Source organism: Hemiscyllium ocellatum, chromosome 8, assembly GCF_020745735.1.
Source record: "Hemiscyllium ocellatum isolate sHemOce1 chromosome 8, sHemOce1.pat.X.cur, whole genome shotgun sequence".
Classification (NCBI taxonomy): domain Eukaryota; kingdom Metazoa; phylum Chordata; class Chondrichthyes; order Orectolobiformes; family Hemiscylliidae; genus Hemiscyllium; species Hemiscyllium ocellatum.
This window is the reverse complement of record NC_083408.1, coordinates 40,875,831-40,888,474: the sequence shown is the minus strand read 5'-3', so window position 1 is coordinate 40,888,474 and position 12,644 is coordinate 40,875,831. Positions and strand designations below refer to the sequence as shown.

The 12,644-nt window shown below is 41.8% G+C and overlaps 1 protein-coding gene across 6 annotated transcripts in view; it reads left to right on the top strand.

Annotated features, from left to right (window-relative positions):
- The window catches only part of actn1 (actinin, alpha 1), a 219,544-nt gene that overhangs the window by 173,744 nt on the left and 33,156 nt on the right, over positions 1-12,644 (top strand). For all 6 annotated transcript variants that reach the window (XM_060828843.1, XM_060828840.1, XM_060828842.1 and 3 more), the window contains exons 11-12: positions 7,641-7,788; positions 11,937-12,087. In XM_060828843.1, the coding sequence (XP_060684826.1) occupies positions 7,641-7,788; positions 11,937-12,087 (299 nt within the window). The remainder of the gene's footprint in view (positions 1-7,640; positions 7,789-11,936; positions 12,088-12,644) is intronic.

Genomic DNA, 12,644 nt, shown 5'->3' with positions numbered 1-12,644 from the left:
CCATTTTAATATCCCACGTCTACTTCCCTGGTACCTGCTAATTTTTTGTCTTGTTTTGATAGTACATGACTGTTAAATATTTGCATGGTTTTTGCCCTGAATAATTAGCCTATGTATGAATGTTTTGATGTGCATACATGCAATCCAGTCTTTGGGCCGTGAATATATTTCTTGAATAAAATACCTTTTGTTAATTTTATTGTAATAATTCTAAGACTGCAGGGTGTAAAGCTTGACCTCTGGCTATCATCTTGTGTAGAAGAGTTGATAAATAACCACAGTGAGAGAGCTCCACTTCCAATCCCATTTCTCACCAGGTCATGTCATTTCTTCTAATTTTTTTAAGAAGTGCAATTCTTGAATATGTTCATTTTTTTTATCCCTACTTAAGACAGATCCTGTGTATGATTATAGTGAAACAAGAGTGGGAGACTAGTTCCCTGGTGCATTCTCCATTACAATCCCTAGATCAATCTGAATTGGCATGTGAAAAGGATGTGGACTTATCGACAAGTTATAGTCTATATGACTTGCCACCATTTTCACAAGCGGTAAAAATTGGTGTTCCCTTGGAAATTTAGCATCTATCCTAATGTGTATGAGACAAACAGCTTCAATGGCATGGCTTGCTTTTCAGCAGTACTTTATTTTTACATATATTAAAATTCCACTACATTTTTTATCTCTAGTACACAAAGGTTTGAAGGACTTCTGTCCTGGGAGACAGGAGATGGGTTAAAACACCTATCAGAAGGATGTTGTGAAACTTGAAAGGGTTCAGAAAAGATTTACAAGGATGTTTATATTTTGCTGTACACCACAATATCCAGATTATTTTATGATTTTGTTCCCCCTGTTCCTTATGCTCCTCCTATTTTGGATCATCGGTACTCATCAAATTCTGATCTTTCTCATAGCAAATTGCATCCAAATGAGATTCATTCATTGGGAGTGCTTGGAATTGATTTAAGATTTTTCTTCACTCTCTCCGGGACATATCATCACCTACAAGGGTAGTATTTATTGCCCATCCCTGGTTGAGTTGGTTTATTAGACAGAAACTATTTCCATTGATTAAAGAATCTAGGATTAGGTGACACACACTAAAGCCTTCAAGGAGTGTTGCTAAGAAACATGTCTTCAAGCAAATAATGATACAGATTTGAAACTGAGTTTTGAGAAGATTTGTAGCTCAGGTTGAGGTTCTGTTTGTAAGTTTGCTGACTGAGCTGGAAGGTTCATTTTCAGATGTTTCACCACCATAACCTGTTTCATAACATCAGTGAGCCTCTGGTGAAGTGCTGGTGTTATGTCCTGCTTTCTATTTGTTGTTTTAGGTTTCCTTGTGTTGCTGATGTCATTTCCTTTTTTTTTAAAGAGGGTGGTAGATGGGATCCAAGTCGATCTGTTTGTTGATAGAGATTCGGTTGGAATGTCATGTTTTCAAGAATTCTCATGTGTGTCTGTTTGGTTCGTCCTAGGATGGATGTGTTGTCCCAGTCAAAGTGGTGTCCTTCCTCATCTGTATGTGAGGATACTAGTGAGAGTGGATCATATCTTTTTGTTATCTATATATGATCTTTTAAGTTCATTAGCTGCTGTTTTACTATGTTGGTGGGTTTGTGGGCTATCATGATGCCAAGTTGTCTGAGTAGCTTGGCAATCACTTTCGAGGTGTCTTTGATTTTAGATTAGATTCCCTACAGTGTGGAAACAGGCCCTTCGGCCCAACCAGTCCACACCGACCCTCCGAACCCACCCAGACCTATTTTCCCTGTGACTAATGCACTTAACACTATGGGCAATTTAGCATGGCTAATTCACAATTTTGGACTGTGGGAGAAAACTGGAGCACCTGGAGGAAACCCACGCAGACATGGGGAGAATGTGCAAACTCCACACGGAGTGTCGCCCGAGGCTGGAATTGAACCTGGGACCCTGGTTCTGTGAGGCAGCAGTGCTAACCACTGAGCCACTGTGTCACCCCAGAGGAGAGTGGCTAGGGTTTCTAGACATGTTGTGTCTGCTTGTTTGGGTTTGTTGCTGAGAAATCAGTGGATTGTTTTCATTGGTTACCCATTCTTTTTGAATATGCTATATAGATGATTTTCCTCTGCTCTTCGTAGTTCTACTGTGCTACAGTGTGTGGTGGCTCATGAAAATAATGTTCTAATGCAGTTTCATTTATGGATGAATTTAAAGACCCTTTACAGACAACAAGCAAAACTAATGTCATTTACAAAATACATTGCAAGAACTGTAACAAACACTACATTGGACAAACAGGCAGAAAACTAGCCACCAGGATACATGAACATCAAGTAGCCACAAAAGGATTTGACCCACACTCACTAGTATCCTTGCATATGGATGAGGAAGGATACCATTTTGACTGGGACAACACATCCAACCTCTGACAAGCCAAACAGCAAGACACTCAAGGATTTGTAGATGTATGGCATTCCAACTGGAACTCTATCAACAAACCCATTGACTTGGAACCTATCTACCACACTCTTTGGGGGGGGGGGGGAGCAGAAATGACATCACTGCTGGAAGTGACATCACCGCCACAAGGAAACCTAAACACTTAAAGAGAAAGCAGGACATAATGCCAGTGCTTCATCGAAGGCTCACTGATGTTACCTAGTATGGTGCCAAAACATCTAAAAACCAACTTTCCAGCTCAGTAAACAAACTTACATTTTAAACTCCATTTCAAGTAAAATTGCTCATTTTAAATCAAGCTGGGAAAAGGAATTTGATGAAGTTAGGTCACAGACCAGCCACTATCCCAATGAATGGTGGTGAGGCTCTTCTTTTTTTCTCCCACAAAGGCTCCTCTTGATGTTGTCTTTTGGTTATCAGGGCTACTTTCAGTTTCATTGTCTCAATTATGAGCTGATGCAGCCACAAAGTAACACTGCATTCTGGTTGTCACAGAAAAATTGATGCATGTTACTTCTACACACGCGAAGCCATTGCCCTCAACACGCCTTCTAAATTAATTTTAGATAGGCAGTTACGACCGTTTTCACTAGATTTCAGACTGTGATTGCACATTTTAAATTTAATAGTTGATAGTGTTCTTACAATAGCATCCACTGTATCTTTTTTTCTGTGTTTAAAGCTTCTGAACATGCGTAGCCTTCTCTTAGAGATTCCACGTTTATTTGCAAGTAATTCGTCACCTTAGTGGTTTAAAATTTCCAAGCTTCACAATGGCTGTGTCTGTCCTTTTTTGGGCAAGTTTGAAACTCTCCTCTTCTGTACTCTCCCTCCCCCCACAAACCTTGCAGCCTTCCTGGCTTTTGGGCGGCATGGTGACACAGTGGTTAGCACTGCTGCCTCACAGCGCTAGAGACCCGGGTTCAGTTCCCACCTCAGGCGACTCTGTGTGAAGTTTGCACATTCTCCCCGTGTCTGTGTGGGTTTCCTCCGGGTGCTCCGGTTTCCTCGCACAATCCAAAAAATGTGCAGGTTAGGTGAATTGGCCATGCTAAATTGCCCGTAGTGTTAGGTGAAGGGGTAAATGTAGGAGTATGGGTCTGGGTGGTATATGCTTCGGCGGGTCGGTGTGGACTTGTTGGGCCGAAGGGCCTGTTTCCACACTGTAAGTAATCTAATCTAATCTTTCCAGCCTTTGTAGATGGCTTTCTTTCCTCTCCACCACAGTCTTCTTTTTTTTCCCCTCCATCAAGCACTTTCCCAGATTCATCTTGAGTTCTAGTTACTCTTCAGAAAAAGGGGCTGACTGGTCCACTTGAACATGAGCAAACCGTGTAGTGAAGATGCCCTCACATTTTTCATTAGATGGCAAATCCCTGGAGTTAAAATGCAAATGCTTGCAGGTTGAATTGCAGCCCCAATGTCAACCATTTCTGTTCATGCCAGGATTAATAGGAGCCTCTTAGAAATGTATGAGTGTCCCTGATGCCGGCCATATTGCACTTTGGTGTTGGTCTTGGGTCTATTTATGGGTTTCATTCCTTTTGGAAAAAGTGGGCTTCTGTCTACTTTTTTGAGATGGAACGGTGAACCTTGCAGGTCATTTCTTTGACTTCCTCGTTGTTTCAACCATAGCGAGTCACAAATTTTAAGATTGAAAACTAGGGGAGAATAGGGTAGTTGTTCACAGACATGTGGAACATGACTAAGCTTCTGCTTATCAAACCTAAATGCAAAAGAGAATTGTTAAATCATTAGTTTTTAGACTTGTGGTTAACCTGATTTTTGTACAATAATGTTGAAAGGTCTCAGATCAGTAATTAATAACAAGTCCATTTTAATATTGAGTGAAGATTATTTTTACCTAGACCTCACCCAGTGAGTAGCTGAGCTTTTCAGGCAGAGAAAACCCAGATTCAAACGTAGTGGATATCACCATGGAAAGCAGCAGCCTATTTACATTCTGGTTCCATGGTTTTGATTTGGAGAGAGGCAAGTGAGCCAGGGTTCCTGCTCTTGACCTCTCTTAATCGGGGAGGCGATGGCCCAGTGGTATTATTGCTATTCTGTTAATGCAGACACCCTGATAATGTTCTGGACACCCAAGCTCAAATCCCACCACGGCAGATAGTGGAACTTTAAATCAATGAAGACGCTAATGACGACCATTATCGATTATCGGAAAAACCTTAGGGGAAGAAACTGCTGTCCTTATCTGATATGGTCCAAATGTGACTGCAGACCCACCGTTTAACTGCCTTCTTAGCAATTAGGGATAAGCAATAAATGCTGGCCTAGCCAGTGACACCCATATCCTGTGAATTAATTAAAAACAATAACCACTGAAATCCAAGTCAGTATAAATGTTGGGCAAGGACAGAGTGATAGGTCGTAGGTTAATAATCGTCACTTTGTCACTCTTCTAGAGTGGAAGCTTACTACAGGAAGAGGTTGCGACCTCAGGAGGAACATGAACATGTCGAACTGAGAATAGAAGAAAGATGTAAGACCCTGAACAGAGCATTCAGCAACACTGATTTGGCAGTGTTATATTTCAGATTGATCATGCCCATCTCATTAAACCTTACTAAAGACTTATTCTCAGTATGGCTGGCATTTGGGCAACAAACATGGAAGGTCGCCAAGCTGAGAAACTGTTAACTGTCTTAGACTCATGTCCCTGTGAAATGTTCAAATGAGATATATACTCCTATCCTCCAGTCCCCAGGACATGGCATTTCCAATCCCCACAAAAAGAAAATAAATCACTGGATGAGTGCAATTCCAATAACACTCAAGAAATTTGACTCCATTCAGGACAAAATGGCCTGTATGATTGGCACCTCATCCACCCTCTTCAACATTAACTTCCTCCATGATTAGTGCCCAATGGTAGCACTCTGTACCATCTACAAGATAAACTTAGTAACTCACCAAAGCTCTGTTGTCAGCACCTTCCAAACCCCACAACTTCTACCATCTATAAGGACAAGGCTAGCAGATGTATGGGAGCATCTCTCCGAGTTCCTCTCCAAGCTACACACTCTCCTGATTTGGAACAAAATCAGTTTTTTTCACTGTCACTGGGTCAAAATCCCAGAACACCCTTTGTCATAGCATTATGAAAGTACCTACAAGACACAGGCTGCGGCAGTTCGAGGACAGTTCATTACCACTTTCTCAGTGGCAATAAATGCTGGCCCAGCCGCTGTCAGTACAAGACTACAAGAAAAACCTACTGGAGTTCCTTACAATCCCTCACTCATACAGAAACTGGAATGTGGAAGGAGAATCCAAATGCATGAGAAAGAAAAAAGTGGCATGGGAGATTTAATCTCAGTGCTCTTTCTCAGTCTTCCTTCCTTCTCCTTGCTCTCCTCAGGGTCTCTTGTGATCTGTTTCAGCCAGACACTGACACCGACACCAAACAGATTAACTTGTAGGAAGGGCTAAGAGTGTTGGGACAAAGGGAAAAAATGAACAAAATAAACACATTAGCCCATGAATTGTTTAGAAAATAAAATCTATTGGAAAGAAAGGCACAATCACAAGTTTGGTTTTGGTGCTTATTTTAAGTAGAATAGCAGTTAACGTATTTAGGCTTCTGTTTCTCCCTTTAACAGTCAGAGCTAAATCCTTAGTGACCATTGATGACCATATTTTATCTTCAGACCTCTGTGTATGCGCAAGACTCAATGAGTTTAATACTGCGGATTAATTTAAATTAATTAATCTGAAAATCCTCCAGGATTAGTGAACAATGCAACCTTCGTTTTATAGGATTCCACTTTGAAAGAAAGAAGCATTCAGAAATTATTCTACACAGCTTTCCCTATAAGCGGTAGTCACATGTTATCAAAGTCTTCTCAATTTAGCATTAAAGTAACAAGCTAATTAATGAATGTAGTGCATAATCAGAACAGTGAAGATCCCACTGAAGGTGTGGATTGCTTCAATGCTGAATCATAATGTTCTCTCCTTACTAAGTACATAGATGCTGGAAGACAATCTGCTTTTACCTTTAGAACACTAAAAACATGGTTCAAACAATGCACTTACCATTACTTAAGTTCCCACATTGTGACTGTGTGGCTTTAATGGTACCTTTGCAGTTGCTGATGAGACAATTCTGGATTATCCTGAGAGATGCACCTTGTTCAGATCTCTTCTGTCGTGCAGACTGTGCCAGATTCTGACACTATGTACCCATGACTTGTTGTTCTTTTCTTAATATGCAAATACCAGTCTTTTTTTTCAACAACCCATTTGTGAGAGGCTAAGGTCTCTGGCAAGGCCATCATTTGTTGCTTAGCCATAACTGGCTTTCAAAAGGTAGTGGCAATGAGCTGCCGCCTTGAACCAACCTAATGATGATGAATGAATGGGGATTATGTTCCAAGTCAGAACACTGTGATGTGAAGAGGAAGTTGCTGTTGGTGGTGTTCCCATGCCTCTGCTGCCTTTGTCTGCTGAGTGATAGAAGTTGTAGATTTGAAAGGTGCCATCAAAGGAACCTTTGTTGCAGTGCATCTTCTTGATGATACACACTGCTGCCACTGTCAGTGGTGGAGGGAATGATCACTTAAGTTGGTGTGATAGCCAAGCAGGCTACTTAGACCTGGATGATATCAAGCTTCACAAGTGTTGTTGGAGCTGCACCCAACCAACCAGGCAAGGTAAGGGGAGGGGGAGTATTCCATCACACTCCAACTTGCAGATGTTGGACAAATTGTGGGGAGTCAGGAGGTGAGTTACTCATTGCAGAAAACCAGCCTGACTTGCTTTCATGTACAAAATTTTATATGGCTGATCTGGCTCAATTTCTGGCCAATGGTAATCCCAGGGTATTGGTGATGGTGAGAAATTCAGAATGGTAATGGTGTTGAATGTCAAGGAAAGGTGTTTCGAGTTGGTGTTGGTGGGGGGGGTGGTTTGCGTACTTGTGAAACTTGCCACTTAGCAGTTATATTTTCCATTCAGAAGTTTTAGAGCGAAGGTCCAGAAGATCTGCTTGACTAGTCTTACATCGACACTGAATTCATTTCCTGGTGTTGGGATCCATTCAGTTTGGAAATTGATTGGATTAAACAAGAGGGTGGTGCAGGATAGCGCTGCTAGGTTGATGAATGGAACCGGGGATTCCGGCACTAACCTTGTTCTGTATCTATAACTGTACTTCATGCTGATTGCAGGATATAAACAACGCCTGGGGCTCGCTGGAGCAGGCCGAGAAGGGTTATGAAGAATGGCTGCTCAATGAAATCAGGAGGTTGGAGAGGCTGGACCATCTGGCTGAAAAATTCAGACAGAAAGCAGCAATCCATGAGGCTTGGAGCACTGGTAAATATTTTACCGCCTGTAGGCACAAGAGATTCACAGGACAAGACAGTGTCTGGATCATTTTGCATCCTTTAGCCTGCATGGTGCTAAATGTTGGACTCTCTCAATCCATAGCAGCTCAGAGTGGAAGGTGGTTTTATATTAGTCATTTCTGTTGTTCACATCCCTTGGCCCAACATCCATCCAACAAATGGCAAGGTGTTTGGCTTCATTTGATTTGCAGTGGTCGCTCATGGTTATTTTGCTAAATAATGGCTCCCATTAATCCTTTGTCATAACCTGCTATTGGAGCAGTCAATATTTCTTCAATAAACTTCAGTAAACTCAAAAGTCCCTACTTATGAAGCGTTTGTAAACTTTCCCACATAGAATCACAGAATCTGTACGAATGCCTATCTCCTTCTCCTTATGGTCTGTGGGAGGCTGTCTGTCAGTTTGTCCTGGCAATTATTTGGGGTGCCCTCCTGAGTATTGTCATAGAGTCACAGGGGTCTACAGCACAGACAAACAGCCCTTCGGTTCATGAAGTCTACATTCTATATTAGGCACTGCGTCTCCTGAAGGATAAACTGGCCTTGAAAGAACTGCAGTGTTGATCTGTGAAGGTAAATTAATGCTTTCAGTACTGGTATTGTACAGAAGCTGTGTTTAGAAAGTTTGCAAGGGTCTAAATCAAGTGTGAAAGGATTTGAAAGCAAGGGACTCACTTTCTCTCGAGGGAATCAGGATAAAGGGGTACAATTTTTAGATTAGAGCTTGACTATTCATGGGTGAAATCAAGAAGCAATCCTCCACGCAAGGGATTGTAGGAAAGTTAACTTCTCTCAATGAGAGAGACTGAGGATGTTGGGTAATTCAAGGAGAAAGATCAAACCAGGGCTGGGGAAATACAGGTCAGCCTTGATCCAATTGAATGACAGAACAGGCAAAGGGATTGAATGACTTCCCCTTCAGCCTGTGTGTAAATTGTGTGCTCTGGACGTTTGAAGGCAGCACAAGCTTTATTTCATTTAGGGCCCTTTCATCTGACAGAGGGAGAAAGAAAGAGGTCCTCATCCCTCATAAACTACATTTCAGGCTGACACCTCTCTGAAGTAATAAGATAGTTCACTCCCACACTGCATAGCCTAAAGCCTTGCAGAAATAAGTATTCGGAAATGAAGCTATTCTGGAGCAATGCATCACTTCCCTCCCCCACCCACATTTAGTCTGTGCTACCAGACGTGTTTGCGGCACAGTTACAAACTTATCAAGCTCATAGCAAAAATAAACCTGTTATTCTGCTGAAGCCTTACATAATGTGCTTGTTTAGAAATCACTTCAATATTGATTTGCAGATCTGTGTTAAACAGGGCTCTAACCCAGCCAATTTTGGTGCAGTTTATAGCCCAACACAGTGGTGCATTGTGGTTTTTACAGACTGAATCAATCAACTTGAAAAAATTCCAAGGTGATTACAATCCACCCATCTATTCTCCGCCGCATTAATGGATACAATTGTATTCACTTTGTAATGCGTCAGGAGTCATTTGTGTTCAATTAGTTAACGCTGGGCAGTTGGGTTGGCCCAGACTTCTCCCACATGTCTCTCTCTCTCTCTCTCTCTCTGTTGTTTTGTCCATTAAAAGATCTGCAAGGATGACCTTAAGTGACCTGTATATTGTTCTGTTGGCCTGGTTAGTAGGTTGAGCTTGGCTTCTGGTTAAAATTTAGATCAGAGACACCGACTATGTCCTGACTACATTGAGGAATTATGGCATAAGTGTGCAGCCTGTTGTTCCTTTATAATGTTTTGGTCCACCATCATGCTACATTGTCATTCTTTTTTAAGAGCTAGTTTTGAGCAGGAAGTACTTTTCAGCTTGTACATGCTCAGTTAACCCATTTATAAGGCGGACGCAAGGGTGTGTGTGTCTTACCAAACAGAGTGAAGATATTTTCCAAAAGAGTATAGAAAGGAAGTTAAATTTAGAGATTAACCTGCCTTGTCTTTTTATCAATCATCTTAGAGCTAGTTACTTGTCAGTTTGGTATTAGTAAACTTGGTTAATGATTCATTTGTTCCCTTAGTAACTTATTGATAACTTGAAAGGGGAAAAAGATCCAGCAATGAGAAATTATGATAATTATAGAGGGCAACTCTATTATTCTAGTTTACGTAGTGTTGTGTGTATACGGAACAAGCTGCCAGATGAGCTAGTGAATGCAGGTTACAGTTACAACACTTAAAAGACGTTGGGGCAGGTACGTGGATTAGACAGATTTAGAGGGATATGGGACGAATAGGCAAATGGGAGTAGTTCAGTTTAGGAAACTTGGTCAGTATGGATGAGTTGGGTCAAACGGTATGGTTCTGTTCTGTATGACTCTGTAAATTATCTGATTTACTCAACAGACAGTAAAAAAGCTTAAAACTATGTCGAGCTTTTCATGATCACTTCACATCTCCAAGTGTTTTGCAACCAGTGATGAACATTTGGGAAGGTAGTCAGCCTTGCAATGTAGAAAGTGCAGCAGACAATTTGCACTCAGACTTATTTTTGTGATGGGTTGAGGAATGAACATGAGCAAGGAAATCGATTCTTTGAAATAGTACACCTGAGAAGGTAGATGGGGCCATCAGTTTAATGAACCATCTCAAAGTCAGTACCTCTGACAGTGCAATGCCCCATTCAGTGTTGTAATTGGAGCGATTTTTGTGCCAAAGTGCTGGAATGGGACTTGAACCTGGAAGCTAGTGATTCAGAAGTGTGAGTACTACCGACTGAGCCACATCTGCCACCCGAAGCAAGAACTTAGATTTCCATAACGCTCTCCACGCAGAAAAGGATGTCCAGGCATTTTAATAAATGTTGGAGAAAAAATAAGTAGATGTTGAAGATAAGGAAAAAGGGGGAAAGAGAAAGGCTTGCATCTTCAACTGGGCCGTTTGGCCCTTTAGATCTGAGCTGACACTTTGTGAGAGGTGTCCCATTTAATCCCATGTGTCCCAGCTTTTCCTGTAGCCTTGAATTTGCTTCTCTTCAAATATCTTTCAAAGTTTGATTATAAATTTGAAATGCATATCCAGTTGGTTTCTTTTTGAAAGCTCCTTTGACATTAGTTTTGAATGAGTGTGTGTGTGTGAGTCATAATAGTCTCCTGTCTGAAAAGTATTTCCCCTCTGGTTCATTTGCAAAATTACTTTTAAGTCTGTGACTTCCCCAAGGGAACAGTTTTGCCCTATTTGCATCGTCAAAATCGCTCCTGATTTTTTGAAGAAGGGCTTGGAGGTGTTAAAAGCACAACAGAGGAGAGGAATTTGAAGGAGGCTTTTTACATCAGACTGGGAGGTTAGAAAAAGAAACGGTGGAGAATGAGCGATTGATTATTTGAAGAACTGGTCACCCACACTGCAAGAATGAAGAGTCACCCTGGTTGAGGAACAGCATGACCCTGCTTGGATAGACTGAGAGAAATTATGGAAGTATTTGAAATCTTGAATAATCTTTAAAAGCGAGTTGGTGGGAGCACGGAGTTAGTCTTGGCAAGGATAGGGTACAGATAAGGGATGTGAGCTACTAGTTCTTAAGTTGAGATGTGGACGAGAGAGGCTGGGGAGCAAGTAGTAGCTTTATCTGAGTCTGCAGCAGACAACTCGATGGCTTGGACACAGTGGATAATGGGAAGTTGTGAAGGTTGGTGCACAGTGCTGTAAGGACACATAGCTGACCTTTCCACACTGCATCTGGACAGACCCAGCAAAATCACCCTTCATCGACTTTTGAGGTGTCCAAGGCATACATTAGATTTTCAGCGTCTGAGGAAAAGGGATATTTGTGAGCTGGAAGAAAGAGGGCCCTGGTAATGATTGTAGGGAGCAGCAGACTCAACTGTATGGCCAAGGATCAGTATGGCTGGATTCATTCAAAACGTGATAACAGACGGATGATTGTAACGAGTGGGAATGCTGTGAGGTTTAGTGGAGGAGATGGAGACATAGAGTTGCTTATAGCTGTTTCGTAACAAAGTTGTCGGTGTTGCTATCATCCATTCCTTCCCCTAACTTCCTGAAATATAATGCCTCTTTCATTAAAATAACTTAATGAGACAGTTCGTTAATGGACCTATACATTTAACTGTGATTTGTACTTACCTTCCTATTTTAGGTAAGGAGGAAATGCTGATGGCAAAGGATTTTGAGACAGCGACCCTGTCTGAAGTGAAAGCTATATTGAAAAAGCACGAGGCCTTTGAGAGTGACCTGGCAGCTCACCAGGATCGTGTTGAACAGATTGCTGCAATCGCCCAGGAACTCAAGTATGTATTTCAGTGAAGCTTTGCTTTTAAAGAAGGCAAAAGATTGGAAACTGCCCCTATGTGAATGCTCCATGGGGAGATAACCTCCAGGGACATTTAAATCTAAATGAATTGGTTTGGAGTTGGGTTGTATTGGTGCTGTACTTGCCAGCTCTGGTTGTGTTTCCTCTGATCGAGAAACTGCCTGTCACTTAATTGATGGCAACAGCCTAGAAAGGCAAATGCCCATTGATACTTCACTGCTACCCATCATGCCCCATCCTCTGCCTGTGTAGGAGTGAAACATTGGGCAGAAGAACCATCCTGCCACTGTGTCAGATGACCCTCCCTCCCCCAAGAGCTCAGGCCTTTGACTTAGTACAGCAAAATGCTGAGCTGGTTAAGTCAAATGTGATTATGCGACTGCCTGTGAAGACGTAATACTGTAGAAATAGTTTGTTTTGTAGACATACGCCTGGTAACCTCCTGGCTCAACAGTTTCACAATCCCCTTCATGACGGAGTCATGACTTCAAATCCCATTCCAGAGACTTGAGTCCATGATCTAGCTACCATATC